The sequence below is a fragment of the Rhineura floridana genome, chromosome 20 (genome assembly GCF_030035675.1).
Source record: "Rhineura floridana isolate rRhiFlo1 chromosome 20, rRhiFlo1.hap2, whole genome shotgun sequence".
NCBI lineage: Eukaryota > Metazoa > Chordata > Lepidosauria > Squamata > Rhineuridae > Rhineura > Rhineura floridana.
The window spans coordinates 20,496,048-20,516,109 of record NC_084499.1 but is presented as its reverse complement, the minus strand read 5'-3'; the positions used below and the strand labels follow the sequence as shown (position 1 = coordinate 20,516,109).

Genomic DNA, 20,062 nt, shown 5'->3' with positions numbered 1-20,062 from the left:
TTTCTTTTCCTTTTTGGTTTCTTTTGCACTAGCCCTGAATTGGGGCCAGAAGGGAGGTAGTATAATATTTAAAGGCTATTTTATAGTGGCGGGGGGGATTGAAAATCCATGTGCAGTTGCTATTTTCATGCAAATAGAAACTGTAGCTGCTGCTTTGGCACACACGTCCATCTCTTGTATGTGTTTCTCAAAATCTCTCCAGGTACAGGACATGATCTAAGACAGGGCTAGCCAACGTGGTGCTCCCCAATTGGACTCCAGCAACATCTGGAGGGCCACAGATATTCTCTGGCCTTCCTCAAAGATGTAACATTTTCTCCTGCATGAGAGAGGTGGAGGAATACCTCTTTTCAGAAGAGGCGTTCTCTTCTGAGTTGGGGTGTATGAATTTGTCCGTTCTGATTTCTCTGTTTCTCTTTTTTCCCCAGTCTTAATAATAATAAAATAATAATAATAATAATAAATTTAATTTTTGTGTCGCCTATCTGGCCGAAGCCACTCTAGGCGACGTACACCTTAAAATACAATAAAATACAATATAAATACAGCATAAAATACAATGCAGTCAACAATAACCATTTTAAATAGCAGCAATATAAAACAATGTAGGGCAATCAATAGACAATTTTAAACAATTTTAGCCCATCCCGGAGATCCCAAAGGCCTGTCCAAAGAGCCAAGTTTTTAAGGCTCGGCGAAATGTATCCAGGGAAGGGGCATGGCGAAGATCAAACGGGAGGGAGTTCCAGAGAGTGAGGGCCACCACTGAGAATGCCCTCTCTCTAGTCCCCACCAACCTATCTGTTTTCGTCGGTGGGACGGAGAGAAGGCCCTGCGTGGCTGATCTAGTCAGGCGGCTTAGTTGGTGGGACTGGAGGTGCTCCTTCAGGTAAACTGGGCCGAGACCGTATAGGGATTTAAAGGTTAACACCAACACCTTGAATTGGGCCCGGAAAATAACTGGGAGCCAATGTAGATGAAATAATACTGGCGTAATATGATCACGGCGGCGGCTGTTTGTGAGCAGACGAGCCACCGCATTCTGCACCAGTTGTAATTTCTGGACCGTTTTCAAGGGTAACCCCATGTAGAGCGCATTGCAGTAGTCTCATCGAGAGGTGACCAGAGCATGTACTACCAGTGGGAGCTGATGAATAGGGAGGTAGGGTTGCAGCCTCCGTATGAGATGTAATTGGTACCAAGCTGCCCGGCTCACTGCCGAAATCTGAGCCTCCATGGACAGCTTGGAATCAAGAACAACTCAGAGGCTGTGGACCTTATCCTTCAGGGGTATACTCACCCCATTAAGCCTCAGGTCAACAACACCTAACCTTCCCCTGTCACCCACAAGCAGCACTTCGGTCTTATCAGGATTGAGCTTCAGCCTGTTCCTTCCCATCCACCCACTCACGGATTCCAGGCACTTGGACAAGGTTTCCACAGCCAACTCCGGTGAGGATTTAAAAGAGAGAGCTGCGTGTCATCAGCATATTGGTGACACCGCAGCCCAAAACTCCTGATGATGGCTCCCAGCGGTTTTACATAGATGTTAAATAGCATGGGAGAGAGGATAGAGCCCTGTGGCACTCCACAAATGAGGAGCCAAGGGTCTGAAACCTCATCCCCCAATGCTATCTGTTGATGCCTGTCAGAGAGAAAGGATCGGAACCACTGTAAAATAGTGCCTCCTATTCCCAATCCCTCCAGGCGATCTAACAGGATACCGTGGTCAATGGTATCAAAAACCGCTGAGAGATCCAGGAGGAGAAGAAAGGTGAATTCTCCCCTATCTAATGCCCTCCTCATATCATCCACCAGAGCGACCAAGGCTGTTTCAGTACCATGTCCAGTCCTGAAACCCGATTGGTATGGATCCAAATAATCCGTTTCATCCAAGTGTGCTGACAACTGGTTAGCCACCACTCGCTCAATGATCTTGCCCAAAAATGGCAAATTCAGTTCCTCCATATTTCCACATCGCTTTGCAATTTTTGTTTTTAAAAAAGTCTTTGTAAAACTCAACAGCATGTTAATGCGAATTTCTCCTCTAACACACACATTTTTGCATGCAACTCTGCCTAATGCACTCATTTTTGCAAAGCCATTTCCCCCTAATAGAATGCAGTTTTGTATGCCGTTCTCGCAAAGAGGTCCGCTTTTTACCCTAGCATAGGCATTGTTGTGCCCATTACTTGCCTGGGGAACTGCAATGCAAAATTCGGAGAAGTGCAAATTTCAAAAGATGGCTATGGTCTGCATATTGTTCCAGAAAGTGCGAATAAGACAGATTCACCTTCAAATGTGAACTGAATTTAATTTCCTCCACATTCTTACTCCTAAGAGAAGGAAACATCTCTGATGGAAACAACTATGCATCTCCCATCTATTGCTGGACTGCCCAACTCCCATCAGCCCCAGCCAGCATGGCCAATGGTCAGGGATTATGGGAGTCGTAGTCCATCATCATGTGCAGGGTACCACCTTGGCCCCCTCTGACCTAAGGACATTTTCTAGCAAACAGAATATGTTATTTTGTTTCTTCTCTACAAGCCCCTCCCTCCTAAAAACATTTTTTTGCTGCAAAATAAACATATTTTTCTTTTTTCTTTTGGGAGAACAGGGACCACAGGTTTGTGTGTGTGTGGTTTTTTTAAGTATGCAAAGTAACCCAGTGGATTTCTATTGTAAAATACGATTTATAGCCTGATGCTGCTTCAGGTTTACAATCAACCTGCAGCAGCCACAGAATGTTCTGTGGACCCCCATTTTCCAAGCACTGAAAAACTTTAGGGGCAACACATTTCCCTGGGTTTGGAAGGAAGCCACGGGAAGCTGATGGATGGCACTTTGCAATATTCTCATTTGTTTACAAACATACAGGTTGAGCATAGATGGAGGTGTCAAGAGGTACTCCAACAGACACTGCTTCCCCTATCAGATTTTGGGAGCAGGTTCCCAGCTCCTTCAGATCTCCAAAGAAACCCCCCAGCTCTAACATTTTCTCTTGACGGATTCAGCTGCAATTTTAAGGGGGGGAAGAGAAAGGACAGACCAAAAGGGTAAGACTTCAAAGGAGCAATCAGGAGCTTCAAGCGGGCAAGGAGGTTGCTGGAGGAAGGTGTGCCCCTAACCGCCTTGCTCAAGGAGGTGAGAGCAGTTACCATGCACTGGAAACCACTTCTCCGTCCTCCCAGCACTGCCTTTTCAAGCCACCCCAGAGAAGCACAGGGAAGTTTTTCGGAATCTGTGCAAGGCTTTTGGATGGATGGGACAACCCACCTGTCTATCACAGCATCATAATGATGTCATGTGATTGACAGGTGGGTTGCCCCATCGGCCTGTCAAAGTTGGCCCATGGGGGGGGGGAGATCAAGATATGGCTTCCAGAGCCAATATGGTTCCCCACTGCTTGTAGAAAGGTAAGAGCTTTGCTCTCCACATCTTTGTCTGTCCATGCCCACCATTGCAATGTGCCCCCCAGAAGGAATGCGTCCCTTTGTCTGAAAAGATCCCCCCCCCACTGTGCTGTGAGCACAGAACATTCATCTCCAGAGGAGGCTGCTTCCCGTGTCTCTGCATGATTCACTGCTGTGCTTCCTCCCAATGAGTCTCTGCCGAGGGCACATAATTCATCAGGGGATGGGGGTCCCTCCATTGCTCCTAATAACACAAAAATGATTTGTCCCCGGAGGAGACTGCCTACTGCATCTCTGCCTGAGTCAGTGCCCTGGGCATGACTTCTTCCAAGCAGCAGGTGCATTCAGAAGAGCGGCTCTTGCAGAAACAGATAAGGCCAGGCTCTTCTAAGGATCCGCCATTCTTTCTTTTTCAGTGCAAAAGAGCTGAAAACGTCTCCAGTTGCAAAGCGAGAAATAAAGCTGGATCATGGTTATTGCATGTTTCAGAAGTGCAGCAGCAGCAGAAGACCCAGCCTCCCCCCCCCCATATCCTTGGTATGATCAATGGGAAACCAAAATAGTATCGACTCTCCATCACGTTTTAAGCCTTATAACTATCATGCTTCGGGTTTAAGTCTGTAAAACTTTTCAAACCTCTCTGGCCTCTTTCGCAGCTTGGGTTTAGCAAAGGTTATCTTCACTTGCAGAACAGCTCCTTTGATCCAACAGCTTAGGTTTTGCACAGCTTATCTGAATGTGTAAGCTCAGGCCTTGGGATTTTAAAGTTCAGCATTGTCAATAATGGCTTTTTGAAATGCTTGTGGAAGTGGACAGAGGACAGGTGAAGCTGACAATTGGTCTGCAAAGCAAGGTGTTGGTCAGCATTTTTTTAAAAAAAAATCAAATCAAGGGTGAAAAGTAGTGCGAAGCTCTGTTCTGCACAAGGGTTTTTAGAACAATGTCCATCCCTTTCCCTCCTGAATAAAATAAAATATCCTGGTTTAACGATTGCATGTATCCCTGCCCAGAGAGACAGGCTATATGTAAGGAACATAGGAAGCCAGCTTTCAATGACTGTTCTTATCCACGATACTTGCAAAGGAACAAATCTTGCCCCCCCACTTTCCCCCCCTTGCCTAGGAGAGATTCCTAGTGCAATACAAGGCCTGCTTGCTCAGAGCCGCTGAGTTGAATGGAGTTTACTCCCTGCCAAGTGTATTTAGGGCTGCAGCCTGAAAATATGTGACACCTCTCTCTCTCTCTCTCTCTCTCTCTCTCTCTCAGTTAATAACTAAAGAATGTTTTCCCCAGCCTGGTGCAATCCAGATGTTTTGGGCCAAAACTCCCATCAGCCCCAGGGATTGGAGAAGGCCAGTCTGGATAGACTCTTGCATAGATAGACTCCAGTGCCTCTGCTCTCTACTTAAAAAACAAAAACGGCTGTTCCTGTTTTGTCCATTTTTGAGAAATATGAAGGTTGCAATTTTAAAATGGTTAGCATTAAATAATTTCAAAATGTTGTTAGTGTACAGTGTTGTAAATGCAGGCACGGGCATGATATTTTTATTGACCGATTGATTCATTACCTAGGAAGCTGCCTGATACCAAGTCAGACCATTGGTCCATCTAGCTCAGTGTTGTCTACACTGACTGGCAGCAGCTCTCTAGCGTTTCCAGCTCTCCCTGGAGGTGCCATTGGGGACTGAAGCTGGGACCTTCTGCATGCAAAGCAGATGCTCTGCAACTGAGCCTCATTTATATGCCACCTTTCCTCCAATGAGCTCAAGGAGACATACACAGTTCCCACCCTCCGCACTTTATCTTCACAACAACTGTGAGGTAGGTACGGCTAAGAGACACCGTGACTGGCCCAAGGTCACCCAGTGAGCTTGGGGGGGGGGAATTGAACCCTGCTCTCCCAGATCCTCATCCAACACTCTATCCACTGCACCACACTAGCTCTAACCACTAGACCATAAATGCCCTCATTTCCCCTCTATCCAAATTAGCCGAATGTGTTTCACTGGCAGCTGTTTTGCAACATGTACACCCAGATCCATTGTGCTTTTAAACAGCCAATGTGGTGGGATGGATAAAATGCCGGCCTGGTTCCAGGTACGAATCTCGACTTGGCCATGATGCTCACTGGGCAGCTCTGAAGTTTTGCGTCTTCTGACTGAAAAGTGGATGGGTCCTCAGCTCAGGGGCAGAGCACCTGCTTTGCATGCAGAAGGTCCCCGGTTCAATCCCCGCCAGCGTCTCCAGGTAGGGCTGGGAATGCCCCCTGCCTGAAACCCTGCACAGCCGCTGCCAGTCAGTGCAGACAATAGGTGGACCGATGCCCTGACTCAGCAGAAGGCAGCTTCCTATGTTTCTCAGCCCAGCATACCATGCAGGGCTGTTGTGAACATAGAAAAGAAGACTCATTGAAATGAATGAACTGGAGGTAGTCTGCTAAGGATGCAGCCCAGTAACTAAAGGAACTGTTAAAAGAAACTCCTTAATTGAGTGGCACACGCTGCTTCAAAGGCTGGTGAGTCCGTGCTCGCACAGCCTACAGCAGTCAGAGCAATGTGCAAGGGGGGAGCCCCCTGGGGCGCTCCTCTCTCTCCCCCCCCCCGTGTAGACTGTAGAGTGTCTGGATAGAGACACACGTGTGCTCACAGCCTATGAGTGCGCTGGCTCTTTAAACCGAGACGGGAGGGGGCCGCCGCAGATGCGGTTGCAACCCAGGCAGCCCCTCCCTCGCCTGCTCTGTGTCCAGCCACGCCCTCTCCCAGTCCCTTGTCCAATAAGAGCTCAGCCATCAGCCACGGCCCACTTTTCTTTGTTCTTAGTCGGGATGGGTCCAGTTGGCAAAGTTGCCCCGCTTGTTTGGGGGTGGGAAAGGCTGGTGCTGTTGAAAGAGCTCAGAAAGCCGCAAAGGTAGAAAAACCTCTCTCTGTCTCGTTTGCGTCCTTCTTTTGCTTATGGTCTTTGCTTTTCCCTTTCTCCTCCTCCTCTCCCGTTGTCCTGTCCCAGTTGTAAAATGGATTGTAAGCCCGGTGGGGCAGGGACCTCTGTGGAAGCGGTAATGTACATTTGAAGGCTGATGCTGTCGGACTAGGGACACCAGGGTTGCAGCGCTCCCACACGCTCAGCCGGATGACGTTCACTGGATTTCTTTAGGCCAGGCGCTGTTTCAGCCTAGCCTATCTCACGGGGTTGTTGTGAAGATGAAAACGGAGAAGGAGGGACGGAGGGAGGGAGGGAGAGATGAACCCCGTTTGCCATATTGAGCTTCTTGGAGGATGAGAATGATATAAATGCAATAATAATCGTATGATTTCTAGAAAACCTGACTAGTGTTATGCGTTAGAAACCTTTAAAAAAAACAAAACACTGTACAAATACTTTGCAGACTTGGATTAACTGCCACTTTGCTGCCATTTTCAAGGCTCTGTTCTTCTGAACTCTGACTTCTTATAGCCAGAATGCATTCTTTGCTCCTTCTGCTGCAAATATACTCCCAGTGCATTTTGTGGGTGTTCCATTTCACCTCTCCTTTCAACATAACTTTGTCTAATGCTTTTAAAATATGTATATATATATCTCAGAGCTGCTGGCCATCGCCAGGTTTTCTAAACGCAAATTGTCCAGGCTGTGAATGAGCCCTGCTTGTGCAAAGTTCAGTTCACAGCATATCCTGTTCTTATCTGTGCCAAAACATTGGCGCTTTCCCGCCAAGGCGGATCATGCATGACAAGCTCCATAACTGCACCCCTGCTAAAGCTATTCGGCAAAAATGATTTTTTTCAGCAGTGCAAAAGGCCTCCGGTTCAAGTGGTAGAGTTCCGGCTTTGCATACAGAAGATGCATGTTCCTTCCAGGGAGAGCAGGGAGAAGGTGCCGTGCCTGAAACCAGTGTGGCATAGTGGTTAGAGTGTTGGACCAGACCTGGAACACCAGGGTTTGAATTCCCACTCGGCTATGAAGCTCACCCCATGACCTTGGGCCAGTCTCTGTCTCTCAGCCAAACCTACCACATAGGGCTGTTGTGAAGATGAAATGAAGAGGGGATAGCCATGTACACCACTTTGAGCTCCTTGAAGAAAGGGTGGAGCTATAAATCAATAAAAAAATAAATCCAGGAGCGCTGCTGCAAGTCAGTGCAGACAATACTGAGCAATGGTCTGATTCGCTAAAGCAGCCTTTTACGTTCCCATTATGACTTCAGTCCCAAGTCATTCCCCTCCTCCCAACCACAGCTTTGCTTAACATCCAGCCTGATGAAGAATTCTGTTGGACTCAAAAGCTTGCTCACTATTTTGAGATGTATGCATTGGTCATAACAAAAGGGACTTTGGAGATATATATATATGTTTTTCTGAAATAAAAGTGGCAGTTCAGCTCTTAGCTGAGCATAGCTAGTCTTCTTTTTTTGGTCAGGAAAAAAAAAAGGTGGCAAGCCTGTTACTCAAAGTGTGTGCACTCATGTGTTGAGGAAACACTGTACATGCTCAGAGACAATGCTCACATCCACACCACACCTTTAAAGCACATGTATAGCACTTTTAAGAGTCACAGCTTTCCCCAAAGGATCATGGGAACGGTAGTTTACCCCTCACAGAGCTACAATTCCTAGCACACTACAAACAACAGTTCCCAGCGTTCTTTGGGGAAAGCTATGTGCGGTCCGTGCACAGCATGGAATGAGTGCATGAGAAGTCCCGCTTGGTCAAATCTCCTCTGGACTGTCTTTCTTCAAGGGAGAATCGTCATAAGCTGCCCTGATGGGTGCAGATGCAGACTGTCCCTCTGAGGCAGTATCTGTCTGGGCAAAGCTGTTGACGCTCCATATTCCCAGAATGACCCTAAGAACTGTGTGCCAATGGCAGCAGCTGCTGCCTTCACTTTCCCTCTGGGTTTCCCCTTTCAACTCCTGCTTAATGTTTCAAGCAAGCGTGGCTGACAGCCGAGGCCAGGATTTCCAGGGAGAAGGGAGGCAGACAGACGGGAGCTTCAGAGACAAAACAGGTCAGAAGTGGCTGTTCCACCCGGTGCGTTCAGAGGGCTGAGCATGCACATAATATGGAGCATATATATGTACAGAGTGGGTGATATGCTGGTGTTTTGTGCATCAGCTGCTCAAAGTGTGCTCGCCTTGAAGGTGTGTAATCCTCTTTCGAAGGCCTCCAAGTTGGTGGCCATCACTGCCTCTGGTGGGAGCGAATTCCCCAGTTTGACTCTGCGCTGCATGAAGTAGGACTTCCTTTTGTCTGTCCTGGATCGTCCAACTTTCAGCTTCACTGGATGGCCGGTTGTTCTGCTTGTTCTGCTGTGACGAGAGTGGGAGAAAAACTTCTCTCTATCCGCTTTCTCCACGCCACGCATCATCTTGTGCACCTCTATCATGTGTGCGTCCCCGTCCCCCCCCGCCACTGAATTTTCTCTAAATGAAAAAGCCCCAAAGGTCGTGATCTTTCTGCCTGGGGAGTTGGTCTAGCCCTTAATCATCTTGGATGCCCTTTTCTGAATGGCTGCTTTTCGATGGGAGAAAGTGGGTGAATGCACTGTGGGTGTAACTGCACATCATTATGTGCAATTCCTCTCTCTCCCCTCTCCCTTCCTCCTCCCCCCCCCAGCTTATTTTAAGCAGTTGACTTGTTACGTTCCGTCTCTTTCAAGCTGATGGAAGAGTTTTTGGTGGACATTTTCTTTTCTTTTTCAAAGTTTTCATTTGTTGGAAAGGGGGCTGGGCTAACATGGTGTTGCAAAGGCAAGTCGGGTCTCTTCTGCAATAGCAGAGCTCCAAGCTGACTTGGCAGAGGAATTTGCTGACTCTTCAGGAGACTGAGAAGCTCACTCAGATGCAGCTGTGGCTAACGGACAGACACAAAATAAGGCCAGATCTCATGTGCAAGCCAGAAACTCTGACCACTATGCTGCACCACCTGGAGGTGGTGGAGCGTAAAGGAAATAACATAAGTTCAATTTAGTGTCTGTTATGCGGAACAGCCCTCCTGATGAGATGGTATCTGCAGGAGGCCTCACCTGCAGAGCACGGTGATCGACTGGTCATGTAAGGGGTATGACAATCTTTCAGGTATCCTGGTCCCAAGCTGCTTAAGGCTTTGTACACCAAAACCAGACCTTGAACTTGAGCCGGTAGCTAATGTCTTGAATGCAGAAAGTTCCCCACACATATGCATTATCATTATTATTAATAAACATTTATATACTGTCTTTTTCTCCAATGAGCTCAAAGTGGCGTTATATGGTTCTCCCCCTCTCCCCATTTTATCCTCGCAACAACCCTGTGAGGTAGGTTAAACTGAGAGAGTGTGACTGGCCCAAGAATTGTAAATGGCCCAAGGTCAGTGAGCTTCATTGCTGAGTGGTGATTCCATGGTCCTCCTAGTCCAGCACTCTAACCATTATGCCACACTCCTGCACACTCATACATGCACAAACTGGACTGACACAAAGATCCGGAACATGGGGAAACTTCTAGGCCCAGTTTAAAATGTAACTGTGTTTCTTCTCTAGACTAGTTCAGGCATGTCTCCCCCTCCTCCCCAGTCACATGCGAGATACAACCTCATCTGCAGGAAGCAGGCGTGAAGCACTGACAAAAGAATGAAGCACACCAAGTTGTGAGACTTTGGCTGCTACAGTAGCCCAGGTATCCACACACTCCTCCCCCCCCCTCTGAAATTGCATTGCCTCTGGGCTCGGCCAATGAAAAAATTTAATTAGGAGACTACTGGTGCCTACAAGTTAAAACACCGAGAGATGTGTTTAGTGGCCTTATTTACACTTTTAATATGAAGCAGTATATTTGAAACTGCCCAAGGTGCTCAGCGTTTTGAAAGTTTGGACTAAAACCCGGAGCGGATTCCACAGCCCCACTGACATGGCCACTGCATATATTGCTCTGCCCACTTTTGCTTCTGGCCCCGCCCACCACTGGCATGGGCCCCTGGAAAGTTGTCCATGATGGAATGTGGCCCTGGGGCTGAAAACAATTCCAGTTCTGGCTTAAAGCATGGCAGTTTAGCCACTTTTAAAAACTGGTTTACCACTATTGGGGTAAGTGTGTCCCCCCCCCAACACACACACACAAAAGTGCCATTTGCCAAGTTAATGGCTATCATCCTGGTTGCGTGCTCATATATTTAAGAGTGAAATGGCATGAAAAATGCTTACAAAACTGTTACTATATATTGCATTTATTTATTTGTTTATAAACCACACTTGGATACAAAATATCACAAGGCAGCCGACAGAATAAAAACACATTTCTATCTGTAAAAACACATCAGTAAGAGCTGGTTGGCGAAGAATCTCAGGTTTGAGAGTCCTGTCTGAATCATTTTTATCAATTTTTAGAAGACTCCTTAAAAAAAACCCCACTGATGACTCCTGCTGAGCCTCTATTGGCAAGAAGTTCCACAGGGTGTGGCCTGCCATGCTAAAGGCTCGTCCCTAGTAACGGTCAGCGGATCCTCAGGGGCATGTGGGACCACCAACAGTGGACCATCAGAAGCGCTCAGTGACTGAGGCGGAGCTTAAGGAATCAGGCGGTCCTTAAGTCACCTTGGCCCCGAGTTGTTTAGAGCTTTGTGAATGAACACAAGAACCTTGAATTGGCAACCAGTGTAGCGCTCTCAGCAGCAGAGGAGCAATGTGTTGCCAGCAACTGGCCGAAAAGACTCTCCATTCTACACTAGCTCCATCTTCCCGATCAGATACAAGGGCAGCCCCACATAAAGCACATTACAGTAATCTAGTCTTGAGGTTACCGGTGCATGCACATATGAAGCTACTTGCATTCCAGGGCAAACAGCCTGCTGTGGTTGTCAGTGACTCAGAACAGAACTTCCCTACTTCAGCAATTCTGCTGAATTTCTGCTCTATTGGGGAAAGCTCCTATTGGGGATGCTTGACTGTCGTTGACTTTCCCTCATTGGTGGTTGTGTGTCACATGGTATTGCCTCAAGCTAAGCATGGTCCAAAGGGCCGAGCACAGATGTCCAGGCAGGATCTGTTTGGGCTTTCATGTACATTGACAATAAATGTCTCCCAGTCAGCTATGGTGAGTGTGTTTTCCTAATCTTCTTGATTGCTGGGGATTCAAGTGCGTGTGTGTGTATGTATCTACTTACTTACTTACTTACATTTTGGATAGGGCAAGCAATGGGTAATGTCACCAGACCAGCCACAAATGTGTTGCTGCTTCATAGGAAGACAAAATAGCTCCTATAACTTGCTTATTTGTGGCCAGTAATGAGGTTGTGGTTCAGGGCTGAGGTTGGCCTGATCTGGGAGGGCTTTCATAAGGCTCCCAGGCAGTCAGAGAGTGAGAGGCTCTATACGTTGTTGATTGTTTGGCTACTAGTGGAATTTTTAGGGCTGAAGTTGGCCTGACCTGTCAGGAACTGACAGGTTATATGACTGATGGTTTGTCAACAGTGATGGGATTTTCAGGGTTGACCTTGCCTGACCTGTGAGGGCTCCCAACCAATCAGGGAGTGAGAAGCTCACCAAGTTACTGATTTTGGGCCACTGATAGAATGTTCAGGGTTCAGGTTGCTCTGACTTGGGAGGGCTTTTGTAAGGCTCCCAACTAATCAGGGAGTGACAGGTTTTATAACTTGCTCGTTTGTGGCCAGTGATGGAATTTTCAGAACTGAGCTTCTCCTGACCTGAGAGGGCTTTCATAAGAATGCCAGCCAACCAGGGAGTAAAAGTATTTATTACAGCCCAGATGTTTTCCAAAGCGCAGTTTATTTATTCATTTGATTTATATCCTGCCCTTCCTCCTAGTAGGAGCCCAGGGTGGCAGTTCATACTAAGATTTCCAGGCTGAAGATTTTAGCACCTTGGTTGTGAAGTAAAGGTGTTCAACAGTGTTTGCATGCTCTCCTTTTTAGCTTGGTGAATTGCCATGGTGCCTTTTTTTGTCTTCCCAGGTCACCATGGCCAACTTGAGACAGGTATTCCGAATAGCCTCTTCCATCCATCCTCCACATCCCCAGCAGTGTGTCCGGCTCTTCAGCAACGGGACAGGCCAACTGGCCGAAAAGAGCGTGCCCTACCAGAAAACCTTGAAGGAAGAGACCCCACGAGGGCAAGGCCCCAGCAAACCCCTCCCAGAGTCTGCCGATGTGGTGGTGGTTGGGGGAGGCAGTTTAGGGTGCCAAACCACTTACCACCTTGCCAAGATGGGGGTGACCAATGTTGTCTTACTGGAGAGGGACCGCTTGACCTCAGGGACCACCTGGCATACTGCAGGTAAAGAAAAAGAGAACAAAATGCGATTATATGGTTAGTGGGGCTGGAGAGGTTCCACCTGTTGGAGATCTTTCATACCCACCCTAAGGCTCCAGGTTAACACAATTTTGAAATCAGAAGAATAGGCTGGGTTTATTTATTTATTACATTTATAATAAATGTAATACACAAGGTGGCATACAAACATGGTTCTTCCCCCCTCCGATTTTATCCTCAGAACAACCCTGTGAGGTATGTTTGGCTGAGAAACCGTGACTAGCCCAAGGTCGCCCAGTGAGCTTAATGGCAAATTAGGGATTTGAACCCTGTCTCCCAGTTCCTAGTCCCAACCATCTAACCAATACACCGTCTCTCTGTGTGTGTGTCAAGGGCAAGGATGCTGTTATCCAAGGTCATGGGGGGCTGAGACCCTTACTTTTTTGGGAGCAGGGTCCTAGCCGGGACCTACGAGCAAATTGGGGGAAGAATCTTCTTAGGTGCTTCCTTGTCCTTTCCTGCTGATTGGAGCCAATCAGAGTGAAAGGAGGTGAGTCAGCCACTGAGAAGAGTCTTCTCAGTAGCTAACACACTCCCCTTTCATGCTGATTGGCTCCTAGGGACATCTGTTGTAGTGGGAGAAGTTGCACAGGGGAAGGACTGGGGAGTGTGGAATTGACGAAGAGCAAGCAAATGAGGGGGCGTGGTGTGACTGTCATGAAGGGACCCTGCACTTCTGAATTTGCCACTACACTCCCAGTTAAAGGGAATGTAAGTTGAGCGGTTAATGTACGTAACAACTCACCATTGTGCGCATCCACAAGACCTCATGGAGAACATGCACATAATCTGGCTGTGTAATCTACAATAGGCCTTGTGGAACGTGCCCAGTTTGACCGACTTGTACGTTCTCCGGCCAATCTGCAGTGATGGTGCCAGACATACCTCTGTGCCGAGGGAATTCTGCAGCTCAGGGGCTGCCACTTCTCCCAGGCCACCTTCCCCTGAATTTCTGACGGTTGTAGAACTAACTCTTTTCTGACTAATTTCATCCTAATTCTCAGAAAGGATGCTCCTCTCTCTTGGTGGAGACTGTTAGTAGGGAGCCCTGATCGCAGATTGTTTATGCATTCTTTAAAGGTTGCCATGATGCCAAACTGCACTGGCTCATTGAAGATTCACTACTGCTGTTGCTTTCAATCCACAGAGGAGACATAGCTGATGGTGTTCGTTCCCTGTTTGCACTGTATTTCCTTTACACTGAAATAAATGGTGTGGAATAATGTAGCAATAACGCAGTTCACTACGGAACATTCCACCGCAGCTTGCGGCGTTTGTCAGGAGTCAAACTGCTGTGGAACGGAAGCAGCGCTGCATGCGACGGACTCGGGTTCCAATGGAAATCAATGCCTCCTTATCACCCTATTGAAGAATAGTTTTCCCCCTCTCCTTCAGGGCTCTTGTGGCAGTTGCGCCCCAGCGATGTGGAGGTTGAGCTGTTGGCTCGCACCCGTGACGTGGTAAGCCATGACCTGGAACAGGAGACAGGGCTCCACACAGGATGGATTCAAAATGGAGGCCTCTTCATTGCCTCAAACAAGCAGCGATTGGACGAGTATAAAAGGCTCATGTCTGTAAGTGGAAAATTTCCAGGCTGGCTAAGCCTTGGCTCACGCCTCGTTGAGTAGAATAGGAAGGGGATGAGTAGCTAATTTCATCTCATTTTGGTCTCTCACTCAACCATATGTTATTTCTATGGGCTCCATTGTATGCGTTTCATGTACATTAATTTTTTTACTTAAAATACACACTTTTCACGGGGAAGACATATTTTTAATTGCTTCTCAATGTGTCCCCCAGTAAAATACACCTTTTGTATGCACTTTAATTAATGTAAAATATGTATTTCTGTGCATGCCAATGGTTCCCAACCCTTTTTCCCTATGGACCACTTGGAAATTGTCACTTAGCTTTTGGACCACTTAATGATTTTTCTGTCTGTTGTAGCAATTGTAATACACAATGCTAGATGCTGCATGATTTTTATTTGTATTTTATTGCTCCTTTAATTTCTTATATTGTATTTTACGCTATTACAGTCTGAATTCTCTCTAGAATGCAATATTAAATTCTATAGAAGCAACAAAAATGCAATTAAAAATCACTATGAATATTTAATGCAGACATACCATGGACCACCTGAATGAAGCTGATGGACCACAATTTGGGAACCCCTAGTGTATGCTTTTTGCACCCCAGAACTGAATTGCAAAATCCACAGAAGTGCATAATCTTAAGACCATAATAAGAACTGGTATCGCAAGGCACACTGCCTCTGACTGTGGAGGTAGCACTTAGCCAACATAGCTAGTAGATGCTGATAGTGTTATCTCCCATGGATGTGTCTAATCCTCTTCTAAATCTGTCTGGGAGTCGTGTTCTGATTTGTGAGCAAGTTTGAGACTGTCCGATTGGGTCACTCCACTGCAAGAAAGCAGACCAAACTAATTCAACCTCTGCCCTAGTAGAGCAATGCTCTTCTCTCTGGTCTTCCCTGGTCTCGCTTCTGTTGACAAAATCATTCCTCATTCATGTTGTCTGGACCAGGGGTAGCCATTGGGGACCCTTCCAAAGGGTGTTGGACTCCTACTCCCATCATGACTGACTGTTGGCTCTCTTCAGTGACGCTGAAAGGAGTGGAAGGTCCAGAAACATCTAGAGGGCACAACGTTGGCTGATCTTGGCTGGATGCTCCTCCTGCATCCAACACAAACACCTTCACACTCTTGTCCCCGTCAATTGCTATATCCTTGCTTTATACCAGGTGTGGGGGAACTGTTGGCCCTCCAGATGTTGCTGAACTACAAGTCCCATCAGCCCAGCAAGCATGGCCAATGGCCAGGGATGATGGAGTTGTAGTTCAGCAACATCTGGAGGGCAAAAGGTCCCCACACCTGCTTTTATGCTCACCTATGGCTTTCTAATTCCAGGGAGGACAAGGATATTGATGGCTACTAGCTATGGTCCTGTATATCAGAAGCAGAATGGCTCTGAGTGCCAGTTGCTGGGATTCCTAAATTGAGAGAGTTGCTGTTGCACCCAGGTCCTGCTTGAGGGCTTCTGCATGAGCAGGATGTTGGGCTAGATGGGCCTTTGGCCTGTAGCACCAGCCAGACTCTTCTGATGCTCTCCCTCCATTGTCGGAGGCAGTATGCTTCTGCATACCAGTTGCTGGAAACTGCAGGAGGAGAGAGTGCTCTTCTGCTCAAATCCTGCTCGTGGGCTTCCCATGGGGACATCTCCTTGGCCACTGTGAGAATGGGATGCTGGACTGGATGAGACCCTGGCCTGCTCCCGCTGCAGGGCTCTTCTGTTATTTATTTGTGAGACTCTTGCTCTCTTGACATGTTTCCTAGCTAGGCAAGGTTTATGGCATCGAATCGTATGTTCTGACACCTGGGGAAACGAAAGACTTGTATCCCTTGATGAACGTGGGTGATCTCTACGGCACACTCTACGTCCCCAAGGATGGCACGATGGATCCCGCTGGGACCTGCACAACCCTGGCCCGGGCAGCCACTGCTCGGGGAGCTCTGGTAAGTGGCAAGAGCCTGCTGGGATTGGGGCCATGGCCTTTGCAATGGCAGCTGAAGCACAGTCACACAGGAATTCACACAAGTGTCATCACACACACACACACTCATGTGGAGCTTATGTTTCAATTTGCTTTTGTAGGTGATCGAGAACTGCCCCGTGACGGGCGTAGAGGTAAGGACAGACGACCTGGGAGTCCGACGGGTGGCGGCTGTGGTGACAGACCACGGAACCGTCCAGACTTCCTGCTTGGTGAACTGCATGGGTAAGAAAAGTCTTATGATCCTCCCTTCCCATCTGAAACGTTGGCTACTCTTGGAGAGCCTCTGGGCTTGCCGACGGAATCATGCTCATTATCTTGCAGTTGCTCTCAGTGGAGAATTATTCATTCCTGCATGACAAAGTGATTCTGGGTAGGTCAGTGCACCCCTGCAAGATACTTCAGGACCTGATTCAGCACCTCGTAGGGTTTTAAACCCTAATTAACGGGGGGGGGGGAGAGAGAGAGACAAACAGACATAGGCGAGAGTCTCTGTTCTACCAGGAGATACTGGAAGTTGAACATGGGGACCTTCTGCATGAAAACTGGGTGCTCTGCCACTGAGCTGCCTTCTAGTGAGTTTGACCGTCGGCCCATCTAGTTCCTTATTGTCTACACTGACTGGCAGCGGTTTTCCAGGGTTTCTGATGGGGTCATTACCAGCTCTGAAAATGCCAGTGATGGATCCTGGGGCCTTCTGCATGCAGGACAAATTCTCCCCTTCTGAGCTTACAGCCCTCTTCAAACCAGCCAGAAGTTGATGTGAGCTCTGTACATCAACCCCTCTCTCCCCCACCTCCAGCATTTCTGATTGTTGTAATCACCCAACAGTAGACCTTCCTTCTCCAACAGGTGTATGGGCCCAATCCCTGGGGAAGATGGCCGGTGTTAATGTGCCCCTAGTGGCTATGCATCATGCGTATGTAGTCACAGAGCGGATAGAAGGGATCCAGGTTCGTGCACTGTTGATGCTAGTTTTCAGTTCAACGGTTTCGAATATTGTATGTTTGTTTCCTAGTGTATTTCTCTTTCTAATAAACTGCTGTGGGTATTTATTGACTGAAGAGCATGATATAAATATTGGGTTGTAGTCAGAGTAAGACCATTCAGATTCTTGGACGTTATTGCTGGTTATTGGGACCTGTACTTTTCAACTTGTTCATTAATGACCTAGAATTAGGAGTGAGCAGTGAAGTGGCCAAGTTTGCTGATGACACTAAATTGTTCAGGGTTGTTAAAACAAAAAGGGATTGCGAAGAGCTCCAAAAAGACCTCTCCAAACTGAGTGAATGGGCAGAAAAATGGCAAATGCAATCCAATATAAACAAGTGTAAAATTATGCATATTGGAGCAAAAAATCTTAATTTCACATATACGCTCATGGGGTCTGAACTGGCGGTGACCGACCAGGAGAGAAACCTTGGGGTTGTAGTGGACAGCACGATGAAAATGTCGACCCAGTGTGCGGCAGCTGTGAAAAAGGCAAATTCCATGCTAGCGATAATTAGGAAAGGTATTGAAAATAAAACAGCCGATATCATAATGCCATTGTATAAATCTATGGTGCGGCCGCATTTGGAATACTGTGTACAGTTCTGGTCGCCTCATCTCAAAAAGGATATTATAGAGTTGGAAAAGGTTCAGAAGAGGGCAACCAGAATGATCAAGGGGATGGAGCGACTCCCTTACGAGGCAAGGTTGCAGCATTTGGGGCTTTTTAGTTTAGAGAAAAGGCGGGTCAGAGGAGACATGATAGAAGTGTATAAAATTATGCATGGCATTGAGAAAGTGGATAGAGAAAAGTTCTTCTCCCTCTCTCATAATACTAGAACTCGTGGACATTCAAAGAAGCTGAATGTTGGAAGATTCAGGACAGACAAAAGGAAGTACTTCTTTACTCAGCGCATAGTTAAACTATGGAATTTGCTCCCACAAGATGCAGTAATGGCCACCAGCTTGGACGGCTTTAAAAGAAGATTAGACAAATTCATGGAGGACAGGGCTATCAATGGCTACTAGCCATGATGGCTGTGCTCTGCCACCCTAGTCAGAGGCAGCATGCTTCTGAAAACCAGTTGCCGGAAGCCTCAGGAGGGGAGAGTGTTCTTACACTCGGGTCCTGCTTGCGGGCTTCCCCCAGGCACCTGGTTGGCCACTGTGAGAACAGGATGATGGACTAGATGGGCCACTGGCCTGATCCAGCACGCTCTTCTTATGTTCTTATGTACTTGCTAACAAAATACAAGTGGACATTAAGGGAACCTCTTTTTTAAAAAAAACTAGCCTAAAACTGTAATGGCTGGCCCTGTGGGAAAAAGACTGCATCTATCCTTCTGGAATTTGGCAGAATTCAGGCAATTCAGGATTTGCCTGCAAATTTCATTCAATTCTGTTGAAAAACAACAACAAAAGTTACAAAAGTTCCATCAGACTTTAAAGGTGCCCAGGACAAAAGCCCCCAAACCTATTTGTAGGTAATTTGATGGACTTTATCCACTCTGAAGGGGCTACCGTACCTACAAATTTCATCCACTTGTGTTAAAAAGAAAGTTATGGTTGCTTTTAAAAAAATTACAATTTCCCAATAGCCAATTGTGGGGAAAATAAGCAGACAGACCCATAGCCGAAATCAGACAGCCTATGAAACACCTTGTTCCAGGTGGGTTGTTTTACGAAGCCCTGAATTGGGATCCAATCTGAGTCTTGCCATTGGTACTCACCCCTACTTCTTAGGAAGTCTCAAGAAAGTTTATTCCTCAAGTTGCCACTAGATGTCCTTCCAAGACCCTGTTGATGCAAACTATGGTCCTTTGCATCAGTAATTGCTGTGCAAGAGCTAACAGACCCTTAAAATGAGAATTGAATCAAATTCCTCCCCATCCCTAAAAGTAAATAAATTCAGCAACAGGAAAACATACATTTGCCCAGCAAAGCTCTCAAAACACTGTGGGCATTAAAATGATTACAGAGCAAACCGAGGAAATTAAAAAGATCTGCCCCTCATGTCAAAAAGTGTCCACATTTTTTTTTGTACAATGTGTACCTGAAAGTGCCGTCTCTTGCCCCAGATTTGATTGTTTTCCTCTTCGGTTATTTTTAGAACATGCCAAATGTTCGAGATCACGACGCATCTGTGTATCTGCGTCTCCAAGGTGATGCTCTTTCCGTGGGCGGATATGAGTCAAATCCCATCTTCTGGGAAGAGGTGAGTGGTGTTCTTGAGGAATTAAAAACACAGCAATACATGGATGTTGGAAAGAGGGCTGTGTTTGTGTGTGCGTGTTGAACACTTCTGAATTTACCTGTTTGCCAGAGAGCACAAAAACCTAGACAGCTCTGAAATTTAGGAACATAGGAAGCGCCTTATACTGAGTCAGACCTTCTAACTCAATATTGTAGACACTGGCTGGCAGCAGCACTCCCATTTTTCACTGAGGGGTCTCCTAGCCCTACCTGGAGATGCCAGAGGTTGAACTGGGACCTTCTGCATGCAAAGCAGGTGCTCTGCCCCTGAGCTATGGCCTTTCCCTGCAGCTTGTACTTTCCCCCCAAAGTTATATAATTCAGGATGTAGCCAGAGGATTTTGAAGGCTCTGTCTGATCTACCTTGCAGAGTTGTTGCCAGCATTCCAGGGCTTTCCCCGAGAATCCTCTGATGTAAGGACCAGAGGAAGCTGCTTTATTCTGAGTTAGGCCATTGGTCCACCACGCTCAGTATTGTCTGCACTGACTGGCAGTGACTGTCCAGGATTTCTGATAGAGAATCTTTCCCACCCCT

At 47.0% G+C, this 20,062-nt stretch overlaps 1 protein-coding gene across 2 annotated transcripts in view; it reads left to right on the top strand.

Moving 5' to 3' along the window:
* Positions 1-6,241: 6,241 nt before the first annotated feature.
* SARDH (sarcosine dehydrogenase) overlaps positions 6,242-20,062 on the top strand; it is a 44,994-nt gene continuing 31,173 nt past the window's right edge. Inside the window, exons 1-7 of one of the 2 annotated variants that reach the window (XM_061604148.1) lie at positions 6,242-6,323; positions 12,353-12,674; positions 14,106-14,284; positions 16,067-16,246; positions 16,386-16,509; positions 17,137-17,237; positions 19,385-19,489. In XM_061604148.1, the coding sequence (XP_061460132.1) occupies positions 12,359-12,674; positions 14,106-14,284; positions 16,067-16,246; positions 16,386-16,509; positions 17,137-17,237; positions 19,385-19,489 (1,005 nt within the window). In that variant the 5' untranslated portion in view covers positions 6,242-6,323; positions 12,353-12,358. Of the gene's footprint in view, positions 6,324-8,364; positions 8,415-12,352; positions 12,675-14,105; positions 14,285-16,066; positions 16,247-16,385; positions 16,510-17,136; positions 17,238-19,384; positions 19,490-20,062 lie in introns of those variants that run through there. The other variant, XM_061604149.1, reaches the window with a different exon arrangement.